General features: G+C 40.2%; 1 protein-coding gene and 1 long non-coding RNA gene across 12 annotated transcripts in view; one reads left to right on the top strand and one right to left on the bottom strand.

Annotated features, from left to right (window-relative positions):
• The window catches only part of TSPOAP1 (TSPO associated protein 1), a 188,740-nt gene extending 166,989 nt beyond the window's left edge, over nucleotides 1–21,751 (top strand). For 5 of the 11 annotated variants that reach the window (XM_089657078.1, XM_089657071.1, XM_089657041.1 and 2 more), the window contains 6 exons: nucleotides 9,811–9,915; nucleotides 12,020–12,058; nucleotides 12,219–12,322; nucleotides 14,486–14,557; nucleotides 15,437–15,547; nucleotides 20,588–21,751. In XM_089657078.1, coding sequence (XP_089513204.1) covers nucleotides 9,811–9,915; nucleotides 12,020–12,058; nucleotides 12,219–12,322; nucleotides 14,486–14,557; nucleotides 15,437–15,547; nucleotides 20,588–20,788 — 632 coding nt within the window. In that variant the 3' untranslated portion in view covers nucleotides 20,789–21,751. Of the gene's footprint in view, nucleotides 1–9,810; nucleotides 9,916–12,019; nucleotides 12,059–12,218; nucleotides 12,323–14,485; nucleotides 14,558–15,436; nucleotides 15,548–17,739; nucleotides 17,797–20,587 lie in introns of all 11 variants that reach the window. The other 6 variants (XM_089657058.1, XM_089657064.1, XM_089657069.1 and 3 more) reach the window with 6 other exon arrangements.
• Nucleotides 480–16,667, bottom strand: LOC149471044 (uncharacterized). The gene is made up of 3 exons (XR_016307317.1): nucleotides 16,455–16,667; nucleotides 12,985–13,323; nucleotides 480–683 (listed from the first exon to the last, which is right to left on the bottom strand). It is a non-coding gene; the product is annotated as an uncharacterized LOC149471044 (long non-coding RNA).
• Nucleotides 21,752–27,856: the final 6,105 nt, after the last annotated feature.

Below are 27,856 nucleotides of genomic sequence, written 5' to 3'. Positions count from 1 at the left end.
TCTTTCCACACAAGACTTGGACCATACAGCACAGCAAGTGTACCCCAAAGCCCCCTTTATCAATGAGGGTCCATACACACTAGGCCACTGAAAAAATGCCAGCACCTGACAGAAAAAAAAACAGTATAAAGAAATTTCATAGTGACTCGTATTGCAGTTTATGTGCGTTTTATGAGCATTTGCCTTTGAGTTTTTTTTTTCCAAAACATTCTCCTCTGATCATTTTGCACTGTAAATAATTTACACTTGAAAACACTGAACGCTCCTAGATGCCTTATTTATGAGTGTTTATTCGCTTCAAGCATTTTTTCAAACAAATGCTTCTTTCACAAATGAGATTCTGATTTTTTTTTCTGCCTGAAAATGCTCCTCTGCAAATATGCCTGTAAATGCCCTAATGTGCATGAACATATAGGCTAATATCGAACTGCTTATACAGGTTGAAGAAAAAACACGAAAAGCCTGTATAAATAGCATTTTTTATGGACCCTGAAAGCGGTATTTAAAGCCAAAATTGTATTATACTGCAGGTTACCAATCATTACTTCTGATGGCTGCATCCATTTTCCTTTCTTAGGCTTTTTCTCCTCTGTTTTCACCTGGTGATCTGGCCAGTAACACAGCTCCTGTATAAGTAAGACATCACTTTGTAGAAATTAGCACAGGACACAGCAGGCAGTAGTCTGTGGGGGAGGAAAGTATTAAATTTATTAGCAGATTTGAATACAATAACAAATTGAAGTCAAACTCCAGCCAATACTTTATAATCAGTTAGAACAAACATTTTTTTTCCTTTTGGGATAAGGGTTTTACATGAATAAATTACCACTGTTAGGGGTAAGTGGATTGTCTCATCCATGTAAACTGATACATTCTGCTGGAGTTATTGAACTTCTAAAAAAAAAACAGCAGGGCTGCTGGCTGAATCACAAGATGAAAATAGAAGAAGAAAGAGCCAAAAAAAAAAAGAAATACAGCCATCACATCTAAGAATTGGAAAGCTGCAATATGTTTGCTTTTGGCTTTAATGCCCTAACTGCTAAGAGCAGGGGAACTTCTGTCAGTTTGCCTCTTTGGGACACATATGTCCCAGACCTATGGGTTAAATTGGTGGTTTCAAGCGTGTACAGAATAGAGACCCTGGAGATCTACCCCCTCAGTCCTTTTGTCTTTCAAATCAATCTAACACTGTTAAAGGACAGTCAGATTTGCAAAATGACCTGAATTATCTCTTGTCCCAGGGAGTAGTTGTGCCAGTACTCCCACAGGACATGTTCAAAGGATTTTATTTAAACCTGTTCACGGTACCAAAGCCCAATGGCAGTATTCGTCCTTTTCTGAACTATCCCCCCGCAAATATCTTCAGATTCCAAAATTTTGTATGGAAACTTCAAAGTCAGTATTTCGTTCTCAGAGATGAGGGGAATATATGGCATCCATAGATCCATGTAGATCCATCCAACATGCATATCTCCATGTTCCCATTTATCCACCTCATCCGTGTTTTCTACCCGTTTATTGCACTGCTTTTTGATTTATCATATGCTCCCAGGTTATGCACCAGGAGGTTCCTAGGACCTATTCTTACTGTTCTCAGGGCTTCAAAGTCACAGGTTTTCCAGATGATCTTCTCCTGGAGGACTCTTCTCCCTTCTAGCTATCCGCCAATATGAAAGCTGTATGGAGCTGTGTGCTTCAGGTCTTCAGTTGGATGATAATTGTGTAAAAATTTGTTCTGCCAGCCCTTCTCTTTGTCTGAAACACTTGGGTCTGATTCTGGACACATCCGAAGCAAAGGTTTTCCTTCCAGAAAATAAAATTCTATCCCTCAACCCAATGCCAGTCTTTTAGACTGGGTGGGTCCAGAACACATTTTTTGTTCCTTTTTGACCCTTGACACATTCCTGTTTGCTTAGTTGTTGCCCACCCTTCTCATTCATTGCTTGGGAGCGTCCCCGGATCTATGTATACTTTGCATTTCTCCTGTTTTGTATGGATTAAGATAAGAGGAATTTTAACTTGCTTGTAAATTCTATATCTTGGAGTACAGTACGGGACACACTCCCTTCCATTCCTTGGTTACTCTGCATTTCTTGCTACAAAACTGAAAATTCATTAAGTGGGTAGAGTTACAGGGAAGGTGGCATGTCTTTGAAATATTTACTAGTGTCCAATCACCTATATTGCAGAGGTTTTCCATACTTTGCCTGTGTCCTGTACTGTACTCCAAGATACAAAATTTGCAGGCAAGTCCAAATTCTACATTTTGCAGTCAGATTCCTAATTACTGCACCCCGGTGATAAGCAAAGATTAACAATTACTGGTGGTCAGCAGAGATTATTAATTGCACTGGTGATCAGATTTCAGTGGTGATATTAACTGCATTGCTCCAGTTTTCATACTGGTGACAGTAATTTTGCTACTGTGGTGTAATTCCCAGGATCCTGATCTGTGCCCCTTGGACCGCAGCTGTTAATTAATAGTGGCAATGTGATCATTAGTTTGTAAAGGGGTAATAGAAGTAATCTCTACTAGCCTTATTTAACATATCCATAGTCTCTCTCTAATTAGGTGACTTCTGAAGGCAATTGGTTCTACTAGATTTTAGCTAGGGGTATCCAGAGTAAAGGGGGCTGAATACAAATGCATGCCACACTTTTCAGATATTTACTTGTATAAATTTGAAAAACATTTATCATTTTCCTTCCACTTCACAATTATGTGCCACTTTATGTTGGTCTATCGCAGTGATGGCGAACCTTTTTGAGCCCGAGTGCCCAAACTGCAACCCAAAACCAACTTATTTCTTTCAAAGTGCCAACACTGCAATGAAACCTGAATATCGAGCTTTTGGTTTAGAAAAAACAACTCGTACAGTAGTGCAAACTAATTAACAGTACAGGGATGACCAGAGACTGCGGACAGTACAGGGATGACCAGAGACTGCGGACAGTACAGGGATGACCAGAGACTGCGGACACAGTACAGGGATGACCAGAGACTGCGGACACAGTACAGGGATGACCAGAGACTGCGGACAGTACAGGGATGACCAGAGAATGCGGACACAGTACAGGGATGACCAGAGACTGCGGACAGTACAGGGATGACCAGAGACTGCGGACAGTACAGGGATGACCAGAGACTGCGGACACAGTACAGGGATGACCAGAGACTGCGGACACAGTACAGGGATGACCCGAGACTGCGGACACAGTACAGGGATGACCAGAGACTGCGGACACAGTACAGGGATGACCAGAGACTGCGGACACAGTACAGGGATGACCAGAGACTGCGGACAGTACAGGGATGACCAGAGACTGCGGACACAGTACAGGGATGACCAGAGACTGCAGACACAGTACAGGGATGACCAGAGACTGCGGACACAGTACAGGAGATGACCAGAGACTGCGGACAGTACAGGGATGACCAGAGACTGCGGACACAGTACAGGAGATGACCAGAGACTGCGGACACAGTACAGGGATGACCAGAGACTGCGGACACAGTACAGGAGATGACCAGAGACTGCGAACAGTACAGGAGATGACCAGAGACTGCGGACAGTACAGGGATGACCAGAGACTGCGGACACAGTACAGGAGATGACCAGAGACTGCGGACACAGTACAGGGATGACCAGAGACTGCGGACACAGTACAGGAGATGACCAGAGACTGCGAACAGTACAGGAGATGACCAGAGACTGCGGACAGTACAGGGATGACCAGAGACTGCGGACAGTACAGGGATGACCAGAGACTGCGGACACAGTACAGGGATGACCAGAGACTGCGGACACAGTACAGGGATGACCAGAGACTGCAGACACAGTACAGGGATGACCAGAGACTGCAGACACAGTACAGGGATGACCAGAGACTGCGGACACAGTATAGGGATGACCAGAGACTGCGGACACAGTACAGGAGATGACCAGAGACTGCGGACAGTACAGGGATGACCAGAGACTGCGGACACAGTACAGGAGATGACCAGAGACTGCGGACACAGTACAGGAGATGACCAGAGACTGCGGACACAGTACAGGGATGACCAGAGACTGCGGACACAGTACAGGGATGACCAGAGACTGCGGACACAGTACAGGGATGACCAGAGACTGCGGACAGTACAGGAGATGACCAGAGACTGCGGACACAGTACAGGGATGACCAGAGACTGCGGACACAGTACAGGGATGACCAGAGACTGCGGACAGCACAGGGATGACCAGAGACTGCGGACAGCACAGGGATGACCAGAGACTGCGGACACAGTACAGGGATGACCAGAGACTGCGGACAGCACAGGGATGACCAGAGACTGCGGACAGTACAGAGATGACTGCTGACCTTTGGGGAGGGAGGGGGAGCGGGTACCTGAATTTGACAGGTCCCCGCTCTTACTTCCGCAGAGTTTTTTTTTTTATCTTACCTGTTCCTTTATCCAGCCGCGCGCTGTCTTCCCGGCTTCTGTAGTGTGGGCGCTCGTCGGACAGCCGGATGCCCAGTGCGCATGCGCGAGAAGCGCTGCGCTTTGTGATTGGTCCGGCGGCTTCTGGGATCTGTCATGTGTCCCAGGTACCGCCTTACCATTCACAAAGAGCACTGCTTCTTGTGCATGCGCACTTGGGACCCGGCTGTCACGCACACTACAGCCGGGAAGACAGCGCGCCGCTGGATTCTCCTGGCGTGCCCACAGATAAGGCTCGGCGTGCCGGCTGTGGCACGCGTGCTACGGGTTCGCCATCACTGGTCTATCGCATAAAATCCCAAAAAAATACATTTACCTTTTTGGTTGTAACGTGGCAAAATGTGGAAAATTTCAAGGGGTATGAATATTTTCAAGTCACTGTATACTGAACATTATATATAGCCCTTTTTGCACCTGAACTCATGCTCACCCCATGGGTTAAATGAAGGCTTCACTTTTCTTCAATACGTATGTGACGAAGAACCCTAACATTGTCTATTTGCTTCTTCGTAAATTAATTTTCTCTGATCTTTAGTAAAAAATATATGTGAATTTCAACAAATGTAATTGTTATTGGACTCAATAGCTGATGGCATACCTTGATTCAATCAAATTCGCTAATAAATACTATTGTTATATGCTTTTTAGGCTATTATGCCAGTATTTCTATTGTCAGCCCACAAGATGGCCATCCATAGCTGGTATAAGATGATGTAGAACGTGCATGCATGGTGACATAATGTGTGTCATGACGCACGTGATGATGTCACGACGTCACTTGCACGGCAGCCTTTTTGACTGACTAGTCTATAAATAGGAGATGAACAAACAGACGTCATTTCCATCAGCCATGTGACTTCACCTGTTGCTTTGCTCACTATTTTATTTATTTGACAAAGCCCCATTCAAGGAGTGAAACATGCTAGGTTACTTTTGATTTGGGAGCACTTTCTTTTCTTTCTTTTTGGATTCCATGCAATTTTTCTTGCCTTATCTTGATTTTTTTGGGGTAGAAAAATACCCAATTATATTGGGAAATATATTTGATCATCGCTAGAGAGGTATTTTTGTGGTTATGTGGAAATGGGGCCTGTCCATTAGTGGTGTGTTATATCCACATGGATGGGTGTATTCTCAGTGAATTAGTGTATTGTTGTAGTGAGAGTTAATAGTACACTACCTTTTGACAGAAAAATACCACACCTTCAAGATATAGGATTTATCCTCATGGTTATGGATTGCTCTCTAGGTATGTAAAATTGTCACAGTAGTTTTTTCCTCGCCATATTGGTACATACATGTGTTATATTTGATTTGTTTTTGTTTTTTTTAAATAAACAGTAAAAGTTACATTTTAGTCAGGTTGCCTTGAGGTGAGGTGGGATAGGCACCCCCATTCAGTAAAATGTATTATTGCCACACAGGATTATTCTCTAGTAGATTTAAGGCATAGTTTGGTGATCTGTAGATGTTTTGCAGGTCATAAATGTCTGGTAACATGCAGTATGTATAGTTGTGTTCAAAATAATAGCAGTCAGACATCACTAACCTGATCAATCACTGTTTTTGGTAGAAATCATATTTCTACATGGCAAATAATTTACTAGCAGGTGTAGTAGAGTAATAGAAATCCAACAGACCCAACAGTCATGACATGCATGCTGCTGATTCTGTGTAACTGAATCACTAATTGAAAGGGGCATGTTCAAAATAATAGCAGTGTGGAGTTCTATTAGTGAGGTCATTCATTCTTTGAAAAACAGGCAGCAATTATTGCCCTTATTTAAGGAATGAGGGCAGCAAATGTTGTACATGCTGGTTACAGTGCATTTCTCTCTGAAATTCTGAGGAAAATGGGTCGTTCCAGACATTGTTCAGAAGAACAGCGTACCTTGATTAAAAAGTTGATTGGAGAGGGGAAAACATATAAAGAAGTGCAGAAAATGATAGGCTGCTCAGCTAAAATAATCGCAAATGCTTTAAAATGGCAACCAAAACCTGAAAGACGTAGAAGAAAGCGAAAAACTACCATTCGAATGGTTAGAAGAATAGCCAAAATGGCAAGGACTCAGCCAACAATCAGCTCCAGGAAGATCAAAGGTGGTCTAAAGTTACCTGTGAGTACTGTTACAATTAGAAGATGCCTATGTGAAGCCAAGCTATCTGCAAGAAGCCCCCGCAAAGTCCCACTGTTGAAAAAAAGACATGTGCTGAAGAGGTTACAATTTGCCAAAGAGCACATTGACTGGCCTAAAGAGAAATGGCACAACATTTTGTGGACTGATGAAAGTAAGATTGTTCTTTTTGGGTCTAGTGGCCGGAGACAGTTTGTCAGACGACCCCCAAACACAGAATTCAAGCCACAGTACACTGTGAAGACAGTGAAGCATGGTTGTGCAAGCATCATGATATGGGGATGTTTCTCATACTACGGTGTTGGGCCTTTTTATCACATACCAGGGATCATGGATCAGTTTGAATACATCAGAATACTTGAAGAGGTCATGCTGCCTTATGCTGAAGAGGAAATGCCCTTGAAATGGGTGTTCCAACAAGACAACGACCCCAAACACACCAGTAAACGTGCAACATCTTGGTTCCAGACCAACAAGATTGATGTTATGGAGTGGCCAGCCCAATCCCCGGATCTTAATCCAATAGAAAACTTGTGGGGTGACATCAAAAATGCTGTTTCTGAGGCAAAACCAAGAAATAGGGAAGAACTGTGGAATATAGTCCAATCATCTTGGGCTGGAATACCTGTTCACAGGTGCCAGAAGTTGGTTGACTCCATGCAACACAGATGTACAGCAGTTCTCAGAAACAGTGCTTATACAACTAAATATTAATTGATTCAAAGGAAAGAAAAATCTTCAAACATTTTTCAGTTTATATAGTGAATATTTGAGTCTTTGTAAAGAAGAATACAAACACTGCTATTTTTTTGAACAGTCTAATATTTACTTTTCTTAAATTTTTTTAGAGGAACAACACAAGTTTGATATATTTTTCTTCATGTTTTGATTTGGAATAGAATGTGTAGTGTTCCCAATGCATTTGTGTGTATGGAAATAAAAGCTATTAGAAGGATTTTGAGCTTTATTCACTTTTTTCAACACACTGCTATTATTTTGAACACAACTGTATATTTTTTTTGCCATAGGTGCTGTTTTATGCTTCCACATGCTTTCAAATCCTTTTTGTTTGTTTTTTTTAGTTGAATCTTATTACTTTATTTGAATCAAGTAATCAATTTAAAGTTAACCTGTGCTTAATTTTATACATTTGAAAGTAAAAATCCTTAAGATCAGACATTGCAGGGAGCTTTATTACACTATAAAAGCATCTTCTGTTCAACTCTTTGATTTGGTTTGTCACTTGGACATGACTTTCCTTATCCTCTTAGCTAAGCCCCACCAACTGCAATCTGTCTTCTCCTTGAGACTTTCTTGGGGCAAGTAAAGGCATATGCTTTGTAGTTTTGTATATGAAGTACATGTTTGCTTTAATTACTAGACACAAGATACAGTGCATTGAAAAAGTATTCATACCCATTTTTGTCATGTTACCATTAAAAACGTAAATGTGTTTTATTGGGATTTTATGTGATAGACCAACACAAAGTGGCACATAATTGTGAAGTGGAAGGAAAATGATGAATGGTTTTTCAAATTTTTTTACACATAAATGTCTGAAAAGTGTGACATGCATTTGTATTCAGCCCCCCTGAGTCAATACTTTGTAGAACCACCTTTCTCTGCAATTACAGCTGCAAGTCTTTATGGTCATGTCTCTACCAGCTTTACACATCTAGAGAGGGACTTTTTTCCCATTCTTCTTTGTAAAATAGCTCAAGCTCTGTCAGATTGGATGGGGAGTGTCTGTGAACAGCAGTTTTCACGTCTTGCTACAGATTCTCAATTGGATTTAGGTCTGGACTTTCACTGGGCCATTCTAATACATGAATATGCTTTGATCTAAACCAACCCATTGTAGCTCTGGCTGTATGTTTAGGGTCATTGTCCTGCTGGAAGGTGAACCTCCGCCCCAGTCTCAAGTCTTTTGCAGACTCTAACAGGTTTTCTTTTAAGATTGCCCTGTATCTGGCTCCATTCATCTTCCCATCAACTCTGAGCAGCATCCCTGTCCCTGCTGAAGAAAAGCATCCCCACAACATGATGCATGTTTTACACTGGGGATGGTGTATTCAGGATGATGTGCAGTGTTCGTTTTCCACCACACACAGCATTTTGCTATAAGGCCAAAAAGTTCAATATTGGTCTCATCTGACCAGAGCACCTTCTTCCATGTTTGCTGTGTCCCCCACATAGCGTCTTGCAAACTTTCTATGGCTTTCTTTCAACAATGGCTTTCTTCTTGCCACTCTTCCATAAAGGCCAGATTTTTGGAGTGAACAACTAATAGTTGTCCTGTGGAAAGCTTCTCTCACCTGAGTTGTGGATCTCTGCAGCTCCTCCAGAGTTACCATGAGCCTCTTGGCTTCTTTCTGATTAATGCTCTCCTTGCCCAGCCTGTCAGTTTAGGTGGATGGCCATTTCTTGGTAGGTTTGCAGTTGTGCCATACTCTTTCCATTTTCGGATGATGGATTGAACAGTGCTCCATGAGATGTTCAAAGCTTGGGATATTTTTTTATAACCTAACCCTGCTGTAAGCTTCTCCACAACTTTATCCCTGACCTGTGTGGTGTGTTCCTTGGCCTTCATGATGCTGTTTGTTCACTAATGTTCTCTAACAAACCTCTGAGGGCTTCATGGAACAGCTGTATTTATACTGAGATTAAATTATACACAGGTGGACTCTATTTACTAATTAAGTGACTTCTGATGCCAATTGATTCCACTATATTTTAATTAGGGTATCAGAGTAAAGGGGGCTGAATACAAATTTGTCTATTTGCTCATGACAACCAGTAAGAAATGGTGTCTTACCTTACAGGATATGAAATGAAATATGAAGTATTTTGGGGTTGAGAGAGGGAGCCCTGTTGTTTGCTGTGTTAGCCCAGTTAATTCTTTTTTTTTTTTCTTCAATGATTGTTTTTTACACTGCTATAAACAATGAATATTCCTTTATCACAGCATTGCCTTTTTCTGTTCTGTGTGTTTTATGATGTGCATAATTTGCTTTAACCGAGCAGTAAGCTACAGTATAGCAAAATGAACGCCATCACATACATGTCTGTGGCTGACTGCTTTTTATAATAGTGTCATGTCTGTAGCTTGTCTTCTGAATGTTGCTTCTGCTATAGAAATTTGCTTACTCTCCTCTGCCTTTGTTTTTGCTGCTTCTTTCTTTTCTCTTAAAGAAACCAGAGCTTTTTCTCCTCCTCTTCCTCCTCCTCCTCCTCTTCCTATTGCTCCTCCTGGCCGCTCTGCCATTCCTCCTCCAAAACCCCGGCGCTCCAAAAAAGGTCTGTCTTCCCTTGTGCTGCATGTTGTTCATTGTATGCTTTGCATAGCTGTTGATATGCTCTTTAATGCAACATTGGGCTGTTGTTCTAGTACACAAGATAAGCATCTCTTTCAATTTGAATTGTGGTCAGAATGTAGAATTACACGGAATGTAGGCTGCATATACCAGTCATTGCATGATTTATGAGGTATCTGCTGAAACATTTTGTAAATGCCTTTTGATCATACCAATAGTACCAGGTACTTCCTTTAATAGGGTGACAGTACACGTCTTTCTGCAGTAACTTCACTGCAGAGACGATACTCTTTCTGCTGTTGTAGCTGCTTAGATGTAGGCACTATTGATAGCCCTATCAGTAAGTACCCACATGGGGCTCTGCCTACAGCCCTTTAGATTGACAGTACATTGATCTTATCTGTAGGAGTTTTGGGACTATAATGTAAAATCCCTGTTCAGCTTCCCTACTATATTTACTATTTAAAAAAAAGAGAGGTGAAAGACCTTTAACATGCCAACTTGAAAATGCCTGTCATTCAGAGAGGAACAAATTTGAGGCTTTAAATGAACCTAAAGTAAAACTAAAGCTGAAACTTCTTTTTTTTTTTTTTTTTTTTTTTTTAATTTTGGATAGAGTAAAGAATAGCACCCCTTTTTGCCATCTCCAAAAAAAGTCTGTCTTCCTTTGTGCTGCACATTGTTCATTGTATGCTTTGCATAGCTGTTGATATATATTCAATTTACTGCAATATAGAGTATGTGTGAGGCCCATAGGGGAGATATCCCTTCACTTCCTGACCCAGGTGCTGTGGTTTGCCAGAAAAATATCCACATTAGACAGTTGCAGTTTTTCATACTATTTTGTGTGCGAGGCCCTTACTCATGCAGAAAAGTACCACTTGTACTGTATAGCTGGCACTTATGTTTACATTTTGTGATTGACCCTGTCAGCATTTCTGCCAGGTGGCAGGAGTTCTAGTAAGTAGGCTGCAAAATTGGTGCCAATAGCATCCTGCATTCTGCTTTGCTCCACCAAGCAAATGCTTCCATTAGCGTTATAGTGTATTGAACTACTTCGCTTTTGGTCTCACCATCAAGGAAAAGACAGAGGAAAATGTGGGAGATTGCAGAGTAGTCTGGTGAATAGGCCTTTTGCGATTTGAAAAGCCACTTTCTTGCCCAATTTTGTATGCCAGGTTTGCCCCAGGGCATAACCAGGATTGCTGAAAAAGTAATCTAAATAACCTAGCCTGCATATGAATTTTTGTAAAACATAATTTCTTTACATCTAAGGCAGGGGTGTCCAAACTTTTTTCAAAGAGGGCCAGATTGGATGAAGTGAACATGGTGGAGGGCCGAACATTTTTCCGAACATTCTTTGAACCATTACAATAAAATGCAAATAAATTATTTTATGCCAAGTTAATTGCAAACGACATACTTTTCATTTCATAACATTAAGATCAACTGACAGCTGAGTTTTCACAATGTATTGAAAATAAATTTAAAAAAAAAAAACTTACCTGCACTAATGTGAAGGGTGAAAAAGGTAGCTGGAGCTGAAGTCTCTGCTCGGCAGCCGGGAGGGGAAGAGAAACACACTTCACGCTGGAAGCCCGGCCCTGACGTCACCGCCCTCTGTCGCTCCCAGCGCGGCGCAGTCACGCATGCGCACTGCTCTCAAGCAGAAGACTGTCTGCCACAGAAGGGAGGGCCGTGCGACAGCCGCATTTACACAGACCAGGGAGAACGCGCCGTAGTCAGGCATGCGCACTGCCCTCTGCTCTCAAGCAGAAGAATTGTCTGCCATAGAAGGGAGGGCCGTGGGAGGGCCACATTACACAGAGCAGGGAGGGCTGTTGGAGGGCCGTATTAAACCGACCCCCGGGCTGTAAATGGCCCGTGGGCCGGACTTTGGACATGCCTGATCTAAGGGGAATGTTATATTCATTTTGCTGCTTTATATACAAATCCATAACAGGAAGTTGCTGTTGCCACCTAATGGTAAATTTATAAATAGTGGATTCAGAACTTTAAAATATTTGGTTTATTTGAGGGGTTTTTTGTTTTGTTTCTGTTTTTGTTTTGTTTTGTTTTTTTTACAGTACGTCTGACTTCTGCATCAGCAGAAAATAATGTAGCCGGTGAGTAGACATGATAAAATTTGTCTTGTAGTAAATGTCTGCTTGTTCAAATGTATGTCTAAAAATTTATAAACAGTTATGGACCATATTTTTGTAATTATGTGAGCTCATGTTAGCAAATTGGTATCACTGATATATATGTGCTTCTTACCTTTTTTAGATAAGCATTTAAAAACTAGCAAATCTGACTCGAGCATCTCCAGAAAAATGGTGGCTATGTTTGATTATAACCCTAGAGAAAGTTCTCCAAATATGGATGTGGAGGTATGGATTATCTGCTATAATGTAATATATGATTTTCTGCAGTCTTATTGTAAATGTAATCTTCTATCAGCATAATACACAGTGACTTCAAGAAGGAAGCTACAAAACACCGTTACAGCAAGCTTTGCTATACAATGTATTACCTGATGTCAACTTGACACTTTTTGTTGACCAGGATTTGTAGCACTGATAATCTGGCACATCCCTAAAACTTAATGTGCAACTACTGGGTAAGATCAGAAAAGACATATTGTATACTATGCAGTGTGTAACCTGCATTAACACAGGTTTTTGTTCTTAAAGCAGTTGTAAAGGTCCTTTTTTTTCCTTAAAATAACAAACATGGTATACCTTCCTGCATCATATTTTTTTTTCATTTTGCTCATAGTTACTGTGACATTTTTGATGTGTTAGACATTTACATTCTATAGGTAAAACATTTTCCTTTGTTTTAGACAGAGAAAGGAAATGTTAAAATACCTATCAGGTTATGTTTTGCTGCTTTTGGAAATTTCCCTTTATCTACCTGTCCTGCAGACCAATCCACTTCTATCTTCAGCTAGTTCCATTAAATTGGTTGTAAACTCTCACATATAGCCAGTGAAGTGAGTAGCCTCAGGTGATACACAGGGATGAAACAAATCCTCCTACATAAGCTGTACCTGTTTATTTGCTGTCTTCTCTTTAAATCCATTCAACGTCCAGAATTTATACAGCTTTTATGGGCTGTCAAAAAAAAAAAAGGGGCACAGAGCTAAATTTTCACACTGCAGAGCTCAGTAAAAAGAGCTCTGAGCTGATTGGAGGGACTGGACACATCCCCCTTCCCAGAACACACAGGAACACAAGAACAGAGCTGAGACTGTCAATAACAGGCTGAGTGCTGTAGGTCCCTCTCCTGTCAACTGTTTTTCTCTTCGTGTCCGGAAAACATGTCAGTAGCAACTCATGTTGATAGCAGAGGAACGGGGAAGCAGGAGTGGAATAGGCGATACGGTGTGCTGGAATGGCAAAATACAAAAATAAGATAAGGAGGGGTTTTTATTGCAAAAATAATCAGGATGCTATAAACTTATGACTTAAAGAAATGACTGAAGTTAATGAGCTCTTTACTGAGCTGAAATGGGGAAGAAAGAAAAGTGAAAGTGGTTAGATTACAAATTCAGCAGGCTCGATGTGAGTAACTGGAAATTCCCACAGTCCAGTTCACATGTTCAGATTGGCTAATTCCATTAACAGGGGCCACTGCATTTAACATTGATAGGATGGGCTGTGTGAGCGTGTTTAGATGTATGACCAGTCAAAACATTTTTTATTAGTTTCGGATAGAGCGGGGAAATGATTAGAACCCCGGTCAGCTTTTTACTGTCTGATTCCTTGTTGACTTGCTCTTTTCACACCAGCCCCAATCCTTTGTGGTGCACATGCTTTAATGCATGCTACATTAAGGCAAGCCATTTAATCAAACAGACTGCCGCATGCACCGTAACAGATCATAAATTTTGCATGCAGCATTTTTGGCAGCACACCACAATGCGCAGGCTTGCATTGCACTGTGCTGCACCACTCTGGCATGAATTGGCTCAAAACAAGGGAAAATCAATATAATGGAGACCTAGAGAGCAGTAAAACCTAAAAGGGTTCTAATCCTTCCCTAATAATCACACTTTTGCCAGCAGTGAGTAAATGGATAAGGGGTCTGCATGACCGATTAGCTGATGTCTGGCAGAAATATCAACTGCCCCTCAATTTCCCATTAATACCCCCATATCTAAGATTCTGGTGCCTGACAGCACTCGGCTGTTTTTTTTCTCATTTTCATTTCTTGTATTTTTCTTTAGGGCCTCACCTTGAAGTACTGGTGCTGTGCTTTTCTTATAAATCAGTTGAACACCATTGTGGGGGGGATCCGGAGTAAAGCACTCAGAATTAAGATCAGCGTACGCTTTTTATACACAGGCAGAAGTGTACTTTTTTTTTTTTTTTTTTTTTTAAAGAAGCAAAATTTAAATTCTTTACTATCTTAAATGCTTGTGTTTTGTTTATGTATATATATTTTTATATGGCACTTATTTATGAACTGTATTTATTAAGGAAGGATTATTTCTGCCCAGAAGAGGTAAACAAGTACTTAATCTATTTGCTTCTTTTTCTGTCCAATAGGCAGAATTAAGCTTCACTGCTGGGGACATCATAACTGTGTTTGGACCAATGGATGAAGATGGGTTCTTTTATGTACGTGTTGATTCCTGTATCATGTTTTAACTTATTTTTGGTGCCTAAGAGTAACTCTATATGGACTGTTCACAGTATTGTTTTGTTATATCAGTAACATTCAGAAACAGAATCCTGCTTTAATACATCTGATATTGTTATGACATACAGTTAACATATAGTCCTGTTGCATATTGGTGCAGTACAGTATTAAAGCAAGTAGTACCAAGTCCCCCTGTGTATGTTGAGGCAGAGAAGCCTTGTGTACCAGCCTTGACTGATCAATAAAAAGCATTGGGCCATTTTGTATCCTGACTTTAGGAACATTTTGGTCAATGTTAACCAATGTTTTTATATGCGCCAACCTTGTGGCTCCACCATGTCTGCTGTTTGCTGATAGAGACCGTTAAGGACTTTGACTGTTATGAATTGCTGTATGTCATATCACACATGCCTGTGTGTTTCCAGGCAAACTTGTGTTGAGAGCAGGGTTCACAAGGCATGGCATTCCAACATATGTGGGTGCTTGACTTAGTGGAGTTGATTTACTAAAACTGGAGAGTGCCAAATCTGATGCAGCTGTGCATGGTAGCCAATCGGCTTCTAATTTCAGCTTGTTCAGTTAGGCTTTGACAAAAAAAAAAACCCTGAGAGCTGATTGGTTTCTGTGCAGAGCACCAGATTTTGCACTCTCCAGTTTTATTAACACAGTCCCAATGTGTTTTAAATATAAAAAAAAAAGCACAAAGAATTGAACACACATTTGTCTGAGTTGAATAATGCACTTATAAATCTAACTAGATCCTAACAGGGATTTTGTTTTTCTTTTTATAGATTTGTTTTATTATTTTTTTTAGAATGCATGCTTATTGTGACTTCTCCCTTTATTCACACATACAGGGGGAGCTCAATGGGCAGAGAGGATTTGTTCCCTCCAATTACTTAGAAGTTTCCCAGACACAAACTAAAGAACTGAGGTCACAAGAAAGTGTTCATGAAAGAGCAGAAAAGGTGAGGACATCTGAAATGACCTTAACTAGCCTTCCTCAAAAGCTGATTTCTGAAACCGTTTTAGGAGCACCCTTACTTTGATTATGTAATGCCATGAAAAGAGTATTTGCACTGTGGTGAAGCGTCCCATATTATGTCACCCTGGTGCTGGATTTTATAAGCATTCTTAAGCTATTAACAATTCACCAGAAAAAGTAGCTATCCACCCAGAGGTGTTATTGAAATTTAAACTGGGCCCCCTAATATGTTACACAGATTTCACTGTCTGTCTTCATCTCCTGAGACACAAATTGTTAGTAATAATAAAAAGGTCACTTTTTAATCCTAATCTTTACAGAGGGTAAAACAGCAGCTAATACTGCATAAAAAGAAATGTGAAGGACAGAGACTGATTTATCCTGTATAAAATGTAGTGTGCGCAAAAAAGATGGTGACATAGGGCAGCATTTATGATTGGACCTTGAAGCAGTTTCACCCCTTCTAGAAAATCCCTAGTATCTATATTATGTGACATAAAACAAAAAAGCCAAAATATTTTTTTTGGCAGTTAGTTACACGTTTGACAGATTTGGTAATTTTTCTGGCTAAAAAAAAAAAAAGACTTTTTTACCAGTATTGCCTGTGCAGCTGCTCTTACCCTCATTACTGACTTGCCATGCCGTGACCTTCACTGTGTCTCTATGAGCTATGAGGAGGCAGCCATCACGTTAGAGGCAGGGTTTTGTTTCCTCATGACAGTCTCAAGCATGGTTAGGAGAACACCAAATCTCTTAAAACAAGCTGTCAGAGGCAGTAGTGCTTTAAAGCATATTTCCACTTTTGCAGTCAATCTTGAGAAAAACTATATGTTTGTGTTCCCCTTCAAACAGTATGTTTAAGAAAAGATTTTGCAAACAATATTTCTGACCTTTTAGGTGTTTTCAGAAGATCTTTGGGCAGTCTGTAACTGTTCCTGATCAATTCCAAAGTTAGCCTGTTTCAGTAGAAAGGCAAATGCCTAGTATACACAATGAGAAAAACTGAAAAAAAAAAAAAGATTTCAGAGCAATCGTCTGATAAGCTGATCACGGGTTTTGAGAGGCGATCACAACCGTTCATGCGAAAAATGTCAGAAGGGATAAGAACAAACATTTCTCATAAGACATCAGACTGAACAATTTTCATGCAATTATATAGTATTTTTAGAAAAGAAAATTGAGTGACTAAGACTGCACATCCTTGTAAACAAAAGAATACTTTACAGTACCTCACTTCCGAAGTTGTATTCTGTTTTACTAGAATTTTTGTAACTTTAGTAACCTATTAATTTTTGATATGAGACTAGCATGCAAAAAAAAAAAAGTAGGGTAATTCGTCCGATATTCTCATCGTGTGTAATAGGCATTAGGACAGAATGAATTCCTTTCAGTTAACATATAATGCAGTCAGCCAGGTTTTAAATCTTTAACTTTTACAGACAGTATTCATATCTAGTTTAAAACTGATGAGATTTGCTAGCACAGTACAAGCATCTTTATTTATAGCAAAAGCAGCTACCCAGCCTCCTCATCAATAAAGTGTACTAAGGATTTTTCAATTCTGGAGTTATCAGAAAATAGCATCTAAAATGGTAGCAGCATTTTGTACATTTAAGTTCTGCTATGTGATTGAGGGCAGCACAAATATAAATTTGAAAATATATAAATGGTTTACAAATATAAAGTAGGTGTTATCCAAATTTGACAGCAAAAGTGGAACTAAGCTTTAAATCACACAAGCAGATATAGAGCTATAAGATTGATAGCACTGGAGTCTATGGTCACCCTTCCATACCAGGAAGAGCACTGCTATTTTGCAAACAAAATTTAGGAAGAGTTATATTTTACGATCTAGGCACAACCAACACTTCTACATGTTCCCTATAACATAGCAAATCTTCACTTTTTGAGCCCAGGTCTAATTTTAATACTCAATATAATATTTAAAGTAATGACCATATATACGCATAGGGAGTGTATTAAATAGTCACATTTTGTTATCTAAAATGATTTTTTTCTTTTCTTTGCTATTTCTCCAATAAAGTATACAGTATTTAGTGTCCAATCCTATCAGTATTGGTGCAGCAGTGGATCTGTGTAATTATGCTGCTTTTAGTATAATTTTTGTATCCTCTTTTTGTCTGTGCCTGTGTGTTTCATTTTTGGGATCGCCAGAGCATGCGAAGAAGAACCAAGTGATAGATTTAGACAGAGAAAGGGACAGACAGACATGTAAGTGAGATCTCCTTTCCCAGCACTGGAAGAACAAGTATAGATGTCTACACTCCTTTCCCTTTCCTTGTTGTAGATGAAATAGTCACGTTCTGAAAACCCTGTTGTCTTCCTTACTGTCTAAGTGATTGTTATAGCCTTTGCACTAATAGAGATGTATTACGTATACAAAGTTGAATTTTCTGAATGTGATCAAAAGAAGAAACTTCTGGAAGATACCATTTTACCTAATAGATCTGCCCCGTTCATAGGGTGTCTTAAAGCATCACAATGACCTTATGCTACACCTGCTGCCCATGTCCACTAGATTCATGTACATGTTCTGGTTCTGAAGGAGCCAGTAGGTGATGCATCTTCTTGCACTTCACCTATGTAAAAATGAAATTTACGTTGATGTCCATTAGTTCAAGACTATTTGTAGTTCCATGCCTGAGGTATTCCTCCTTAGTACTCCATTTGTCACCTAATGTAATCAATAGTAACTAGGAAAATTGACATGCACTAATTTACAGTCATAGCCAAAAATATTGACACCCTTGTGTTTGTCAGATAATGCACCACTTCATCCAGAAAATTGTTGCAATTACATATGTTAAGGCATTCTCATGTTTATTCCTTTTGTTTGTATTGGTATGACGCAAAAAAGTGGAGAAAGGAAAAGCCAAATCTGACACGTTCCACTCAGAACTCCAAAAATGGACTGAACAAAATTATTGGCACCTTCTCAAAATTGTAAGAAATAACTGCATTCCAAGTTTGTGGTGCTCCTGTTATTTGTAATTAAACTTACCTGTATCAATTAACAGGTGATGACAATATAGAAATCACACCAGCAACCAGTTAAAATGGTGAAACATTGACTCAACCTTTCTGTTGTATGTCTGTGTGCTGCGTGGAACATAGAGAAGAGAAAGAGTAGCAAAAAATTGTCTGAGAATTTGAGAACAATAATTGTGCAAAAGCATGGACAATCTCTAGGTTACAAGTCTATCTCCAGAGATCTTAATGTTCCTGTATCCACTGTGCACAACATTGTCAAGAAGATAACCGCTCATGGCACTGTAGCTCATATTCCTGGAAGTGGACGAAAGCGAAAAATTGAACAAAATGGTGGCTAAAGAACCTTGATCAACTTCCAGACAAATTCAAGTTGACCTTCAGGCACAGGGTACAACTGTGTTAGCTTGCACTGTACGTCATCCACCTGAATTAAAAGGGATGCTATGATAGGAGATCCAGGAAGACCCCATTGCTGACACAGAAACATAAAAAAGCTCATGTGATGTGGACAGACGAAACAAAATTACCACTTTTTGATAAAACCCATCAGTCTACTGTTTTCAGAAAAAGCAATGATGCCTTTAAAGAAAAGAATACAGTCCCTACAGTCAAACATGGTGGAAGTTCAATGATATTTTGGGGTTGCTTTACTGCTTCAGGCACTGGATGTCTTCACCGAGTGCATGGCATTATGAAATCTGAAGACTACCAAACAATTCTGGGGTGCAATATAGGTCCCAGTGTCAGAAAGTTGGGTCTCCATCAGAGGTCAGAGGTCTTACAGCAGGACAATGCAAGGCACACGTCAAAAAGCACCTAGAAATGGTTTCATACAAACTTCTGGAGAGTACTGAACTGGCCAGCAACGAGTCCAGATCTCAATCCCACAGAGCACCGGTGGAGAGATCTCACAACAGCAGTTGTGAAAAGGAACCCTCCAATCTGAATGACCTGGAGCAGTTGGTAAAAGAGTGGTCCAAAATTCCACTGGAGAGGTGTAAGAAACTCAGTGATGGTTACAGTAAGCAAATGATTTAAATTATTTTTTCCAAGCAGTGTGCTACCAAATATTTAATTGGGGGGTGCCAATAATTTTGTCCAGTCCAGTTTTGCGTAGAATGTGTCAGATTTGGCTTTTTGTTTGTCCACTTTTTTATGCCATACCAATACAAACAAAATAAATATATATGAGAATGCCTAAACGTTTGTAATTGCAACAATTTTCTGGGCAAAGTGGTGCATTCTCTGACAGAAATGCAAGGGTGCAGTGGCGTCCCTAAGTGGGGGGGTGCACGCCACAACAGGTGACACCTATCTCATGGGGTGACACCAGAAGGTTTTAAAGCAAGCCGCCGATCCCCTCAAGATGGATCGGATCTGCGGATTGGGGAGCATAATGGATAGGAGTCCGATCCATTATGCTCCCCAATCCGTAGTTCTAATCCATCTTGCAGGGATTGGCGGCTTGCAACCTATACGGGGTTAACTGAGCTTGCAACACCGGTCTGGGGGGTTCCACGGGGACACAGGGAGGGGAAGAGCCAGGCTGTGTGTGAACGACCGACAGGGACCACCCACGTGTGGAGGGGTAACACCATGTGTTACCGCACAGGGTGACACCAAACCTAGGGACGCCCTGGCAGGGGTGCCAGTATTTTTGGCCATGACTGTATGTATTGAATGTTTACGTGAAGTGAAATGAAACCCTATTCTACAAGTAAGACTTCCTGAAGAGAAAAAATAGAGACCAGTGCCTGGCTTATGCCCCTATACAGTGCTGAATGCATCTGTTTATGATGCCTTACAAAAATAGTTTAATTGCTATAAATTTGTAACTGATATACAAATCTTCATCTTGCTTTCGATTTGTTCCTAATAGTTTGGGCGTGGAAACTTAGCAGGTGACAAATACCTTTTTAATGCAAAGTATTAGTAAAAGCTGCATTGTATTTGTGAAATACAGTTGAATTTTTTTTACCTATAAGCTAATGGTTTCTTTGCTTTTCTGTAGTTTAGCTGTGATGTTACTGCTGACCAGCCACAGTCCCCTCCAAATGATTCATTATCCTCTGACCAACCTAGTGAACCTAAGCAGACTTCTGAAAGATCGGACCAATGTCAAGGGATCTCCTCTACCAAGAAAAAGAAAAGTTTCTTCTCTAAAGGGAGAAAGCTGTTTAAAAAGTTAGGTTCCTCTGGGAAGAACTTGTAAAAAATAAAAAGGCCTGGCCTGTCCAAGCTGTTATACAGCAATAATACACTTGATGTGGAGGGCAATATGAGCCTTTGTCTGTTACCATCCATTTGCTGGCCCATCTGCGATTGGTCAGCTTTGTCATTTTATTGTTAAATGGTCTGAGCAGTTTCTTGTTGTCTGTGACAGCAAGAGGCCTTTATGAATGTACTTGACTGGTGTCTGAAAACATAGTAAGGACAGGAAGTAGACCTTAAGCACTAATAAATGAAGAGCTACATTGAGGAACCAGAAGCCTGGATTTGTCAAGCTCTTCTCAGATATGTTATCTGGTTCCCACTGTTTGTCAATAGGGCACTTAAGTGACCATGCCTTTTAGGACAAAGTGGAATGTTTGCACTATGTTTTCTCCCTGACTTTGTATGCCATGTTGCGGAAAGTGCTCTACAGGAAGCCACATTTCTGCAGCACCTACTCAACCCTATACAGGAGAGAATCAACGCCAAAATAGCAACCTCGGCGTGACTTGATAGCGCTTCTCCCCTAAGGAAAATAGCTTTGTTATGTTGTGTGCATGTTGGAAAAAACTGAATGTTCATTTGCCTTATTTTATCTGGTTTGATATTTTAACTGTTTACAAATGTTCTATCTGCTATGAGCAGACATGGGAGTAATTGGTTATAAGCCAGGGTGATGTGTATGTATAGTGACTCAAAGAGCATCCTATTTCCATTGTCCCTGTCGCTAACATCCTCTCCCAGCATCAGAGCCATTATTCTGTGGAATTGTGACCAGCATTTTGTACCACACGGCCAGCATTTTGATGCTTTCAGTGTCTGTTATTTATTTTGCATGTTTGAAAAAAATTAATTCACACCTGTGATATGTTTAGAAGCATTAAGTGACACCCACTGGTGTTGCAAAGTTCATTGTTTACAAATGCAAATACATTTTATTATAATAAAGTCTATTTTCACTACACTCAATGTTTGCTGTCATTTAAATATTTAATGAGTACACCTCTCACTATACAATGTAAGACTATTTGGAAAAGCTAAGGTGCTTTATTTACAATAAATACTCCTTAGTATCTTTTGTATTTCCAAATAATTGAGGTAATTTTTTTCTGTTTACCTGTGTCCATTGTTTTATAGCTAAAAAGACAAATATATGAGATATGTATACAAACAGACTAACATACATATATATTACAATATTTACCTTTCTGATTAGACTGTTACCAATCCCATTCTCTTTCGGTAAGCTGTAAAATGGTTAATGTGATAATAAACCGGAAAAATAAAAATGTATTATATTGCAGCTTACCAGTTCATAGATGTGGTGGCTGCATACAATTTTTTTCTTTAATTTTCACCTGCTGATGTAAGTATGTTGTTTTTCAACAGACCAAACTGTCCAGCAAAATTTGCATTTAGAGGGTTGAGACAAACTACCACTAACAGAGTGCTTAAAATCAGCTTCTCTTAATTTATGTAAAACATTTTCCCAAAAGATAAAAACAAAACTGTTGCTGTAACTTCTTAGAAAGTGGTAGCTGCAGTTTGGCTTCAAAGCAGTAATCAACTCCATTTTAAAAAAATTGCTTTCAGGGCAGGTAGGGTTTTTATGACAGAACAGGCTCTATCCGTCCCTTCTGTCATAAATGCCTTCCCCTGCCTCTCAACTGTAATGTACATTGAGCCACACTTGTACAGCTCCGTATACATTTATGGCACCCACTTTGTGCCGATGTGACTTGTGTGGGTATGAAATCATCAAGGTCCAGCCATATAGACAGGAGAATTTCAAAGGAAGACAAGCTAAAGGTGCCAGTGCCCAAGCACTGACAGCACAGCGCTGGGGAGCTTCCTTTGACAGGAAAGTCTGTCATAAAGTGCTAATATGCAGTTTATACGAACACGCTATGGCATAAACCACCTGGGGGGGGGGTGCTGTTTTTATATTGAAGTTTAATACCACTTTAACCAGTTCCCTACCATGCTCTAGCCGATGGACAGCTACAGCGCAGTTGTCTGGTTCTGGGATGTCATTCCAGAACACGCCTCTTGCGCGCCCCCAGCGGTGCGCACCTGGCTGATCGCGGGATAAGGATAACGGCAGCCTTTTAACACGTGATCAGCTGTGTCCAATGACACAGTAGATCACCGGGTAAATACAGTTGCCAGTTATCAGCTGCACTTTCCTCACACTGTAACAGCGTGAGGAAAGTACTCCCGATAACTGGCATTTGTCAAAGAAGTGATCGGCGCTGATCATCAGTGACCTGATGATCAGTGCCGCCCACCTGTGCCCATCAGTGCCACCCACCTGTACCCATCAGTGCCACCCACCTGTACCCATCAGTGCCACCCAGCAGTGCCACCTATCAGTGCCCATCAGTGCAGCCTCATCAACGCACATCAGTGAAGGAGAAAAATTACCTGTTTGCAAAATTTTATAATAGAAAAAAAGAAAAACTTTTTTTTAATTTTTTGTTTTTTTTGTTTATAGCGTAAAAAAATAAAACACCTAGTGGCAATTAAATAACACCAAGGGAAAGCTCTATTTGTATGAAAAAAAGTATAAAAATTTCATATGGGTAGTGTTGCATGACTGCACAATTGTCATTCAAAGTGCAACAGCGCTGAAAGCTGAAAATTGGCCTGGGCAGGAAGAGGGTATAAGTGCCCAGTAGGCAAGTGGTTAATTAGTTACTCAAGTCCACAGAAAGCTGTTAGTGCGCCTAACACTACACTTTCCCCAGACTGACAGTGCTGCTGTCTGAAGGGGTCTATTTCTCCTCCATCCAAAGTGGAGAAACCTTAAGACAAGGAATGTTACTGGCTATATCACTAGGTGAAAATAAAGAGGGGAAAAAAGCCTAGAAAGGGAAAACTAATGCAGCCCCCACATTTAAGAATTGGCAAGCTGCAATATAGAAAATTTTGTTTTTGAGTTTAATACTGCTTTGAAGTGTAAGTTTTCCTTTTTCACAAAAAAAAAGAAAATGGGAACACCCTTTTCCCTAATCACCCCTCCTCTTGATCCCCATTGCACTTACCTCCGTGGATGATTAGCTGTTACTGCCCACACAGTCAATCCAGCAATCCAGGGATTTTAAAAACCCCTTTTCATCCCCTTCTATCTTTGGGGCTGTCTCTGGGACAGATCAGAGTAATGCTGATTGGTCAAGTGCTGACCACTTTGACAAATCAGAATTGCACTGATGCATCCTGGCAGCTGTTTGCTATAATTAACCCTGTCTGTACTGTGCAATCATCTTAATTATCGGTTGTAAACTAGATTTGAACATTGTTTGTTCTAACAACGGGTTAAAGGTTTAGAAGCTAGGCTTCTTGCATTATATGGTAATGATGAAGAAAAACATCAGGCTGTCCTTAGAACAGACTCACTCTGATATTGTTCAAAAATCTTTGATGTCAGCCATGAGACCTTTTCAAGAGAAACCTCTAAAAGGGTAAGACCTTTTTTTTTTATCTTGTTTTTGGTATGCTGGGTGAATGGGAATACATAACCTATAGATCCTACAGATCCACTATATACAGCGTACTTTTTGTCTTCTGACAGCTGTTGCAGGACAATGAACTGCAGCTGATTGGATGCAGCCACTGTTTGGCCAAAATATTTCTGTCCAGCTCCTTTCCCCCAATCAAAGGATGTCAAAAGGGAGGGGATCGACAGGGCCACCTATGTAAGATATTTGGCCAGTTCATAGGAAATTGGCTGAAATTTGCATAGTGTATGGCCAGCTTTACACATTTTGGCTGTACTTGGCTATGATTTAACAAGGATATGTTGATTTTTTGTTTTTTATTGTGCTGTAGAACTTGTTAGCCATGCTAAGATGCAGGGTTTTTTCATGCTATAGTCATATAGAACTTCAAGCTCATCCAACAGACCAGACACAATGCCACTTCAGCCACTGTGATTTTCTAAAACTGTCAAAAATTTCAATACAATATAACAACCTGGAAGTGTTTTGTACACGGTCAGTTTCAAGAATACACTTAGAAATGCCATTTTCTGCATTTGTGATTGAGTCGCTGACTGCAAATTATCTGTCTACTAAAGCGATGCTTACACTACAGCTTTACTCATTAAAACACTGAGATCTACTAAGCTAGTTAGAAATGAGTCTAGAAAGGAATCTGTAACAAAGATTACCATTATTTCATTATACAGTAATCACCCCGCGTTCATTGATTATACCTTACACCATGGTCCTATGGAAGCCATCGATATGTTCAAGCTCTGGAATATGGGGATTCCTACAAAATCACAAACAATACAGATCCAGTATTCATGTCATCAGGATAAGATCTGGCTACTGGTCTTGCCTTGTGTGTGATGTGATGAGATAACTGAGAGGGGCTGTGACAAGATTAGGCAAGGAGGGTGGATTCAAGGGACTGGTCATCACAACCTAAATCTGTGGGAATGGAAAACGGAGGATCCTGGATTAATGTACAATAAATACTAATTTCTGTTAATGCTTACAATGGCATACACTATAACATCTGATGTACAATACCTGTACAAGTGCCTTTACATTTACCAAATATGCAATATGAAAATAAATCTAAACAATCCAAGTCCAAAAGGACAAAAAAAACCCTTTGGGACTTTAATACAGCTGACATACCATCAAACATATGTTCATGAAAGGTTTTTGTTAGAGCTAGTGTGTTTTTCAAAGTTGTAACATACTTTTTAACAATTTTATACTATGATAGCTATTACAAAAGTATTATTGTTATACAGTATTTATATAGCGCCATTAGTTTGCTCAGCTCTGTACATTATAATGGGAGACAGTACAGTAACAATACAATACAATAAACAAGGGGTTCGAGGGCCCTACTCCTTGGAGTTTACAATCTAGGAGAATAATCACTTATAGGGTTACAGCAATACAGTGTTTCCAAGAAGCCCCAAGTATAATCCCTTAAAGGTTACAACAATGTATTGTTCCCAGGAAGCCCAGACACGTTTCAGTCATTTCAATTTAAGATCATCTTCAGGGGGCATAAAAGCCAAAGGGATCTCTAAATGAACATATTTGAAGTTAGTAGCAGATCGTATGTAAGATCAATGACAATCATATAATCCCCATTTTCATACTTACAAAACATCACTTGAGCAGGAAATATTTATCATAGTGATCTTAACAGCACTGCTCACACCATCGAATGTTGGATCATGCAATCCTACTTTAAACGCCAATCAGGAGGACAAGAGTGGTCACATGCATATCTCATGATACTGACGGCAGAGAGGGAAAAGATCACCCCCCCCCATATCCTTCTATAATCATAATATGAGAGAACATAGATATTAGAGACAAGACATTTGCAAGTGGTAAGAAATTGTAAACCAGTCAATAAATGAAATGCTGACTATATGTGGGAAGGAACCAATAGGCACAAGGTGCTAGAGTATTCCTCTTTCTGTAGGAAAGATGTAAAAAATTCCAGTGAACCAAAAACTATCCCCAATCACCTCATCTATGATAAATACCAAATAGGACTATAAAAATACAGCCCAAACCAAATACAAAAGTATATATCTCTCTCTCTCTATACAGAGGCTGGTTATTGTATCCATAAATACGTACCACCATCTGAAGAGAAGGGGAAAATACAGTCCAAACCCCTAGGCAACTGTCCAAAAGTACTTTTCTCCACACTTCCACCTAACAGTATAAAAATATATGCACAGGGGGAGATGAATCGGCCAATTTTTCCCATTTACTAGCATCAAATACCCATCATAGGTGAAGAGAGAACTATCTGTGCTTACCAATCTGTCTAGTGAGGAACCACCTCTATCGAAAAAAAGCCAGCAACAGACTACAATAAGGCCTCCAAATATTTAACAGTCTAAATGTGGTCAATTATCTCATTAAGATCAGATCCATCTGTGCTGCCAGTAAGAGATGTTGTGGTGTACAGCGCCAAAAGACGCCTGATATTCCACCATGTGGCCACCCTGGTATCCATGAAGGAGAGAATCTCCCTCGGCGTCTACCTCTGTCCCCATCAAAAATCACATCGGGCGCATTTGCAGTGCTCAAAAAGTCAGAGGACGGTGCTGGCACAGGAGGTTGCCCTCTAGAGGCTCTAGGGCAGAGAGCAATGCTCTGTCGGCACCACTGAGGATCTAGAACAGCCAAAATGGGTATGGGACCCAAAATGTCACCTACACCCTGTGTCGGATGCCCCACTCAAAACTCACCCATCAAACCATTTTTTATTATTTTGTATTCATGCTGGGGAAAAGCAGACAGATACTTGATTCTTTTTTCTTAACAATCCATTCAATTAGGACTGCATACTTTATGGTAGATCTAAAGAAGATCACACAATCAGATTTTTTAACATATGGTCAGCTTTAGATCATCCCCCTAAAAACAAGCAGTATATTTGTCATTGGGGGCAGACAAAATTATTTTATCTCTGTATTTAGACTTTAACCCAACAGTAGCTTTTCTGTACCAAAAGTGTCCCACGCTGAATCCTTACCCTGTGCTGAGACCCTTTGACAACAATACAAAATTATGTAACCTCCATTTTGGCAGACTACTAGAATCCACCTAGTCATATAAATGTGGAAAGTGAATAATAATTTAACAAGTTCAGAACCTGAACTGAGCATTTAAAGTCTAACACTGGGATGTCATAAATCATTAAATATACCTTACCCCCAGCTGATAAAAAAAAATCTTTTGATGCTTTGTTTTTTAGAGTCCTAAAGTCTTCCTTCACACTGCTTCCTGTTGTAAGGGCCAGTCCCCCTCTTCTTTCCAGTCTCTGACATGGTCTTGTCTCTGCCCCTCTCTCCAATGTCATTATTATTATTATTATACAGGATTTATAGAGCGCCAACAGTTTGCTCAGCGCTTTACAATATAACGGGAGGCAATACAGCAACAATGCAGTCCAATGGAAGAGGGATTTGAGGGCCCTGCTTCTTGGAGCTTACAATCTAGGAGGGAGGGGCTATTGGTACAAAAGGTAATAACTGTGGGGGATGGAGTGGTTGGAAGAGTAGAAGATTACAGTATTA

Source organism: Staurois parvus, unplaced genomic scaffold (genome assembly GCF_062004578.1).
Source record: "Staurois parvus isolate SC_StPar_1 unplaced genomic scaffold, SC_StPar_1.0 ptg000029l, whole genome shotgun sequence".
NCBI lineage: Eukaryota > Metazoa > Chordata > Amphibia > Anura > Ranidae > Staurois > Staurois parvus.
This window is presented reverse-complemented; position numbering and strand designations above follow the sequence as displayed.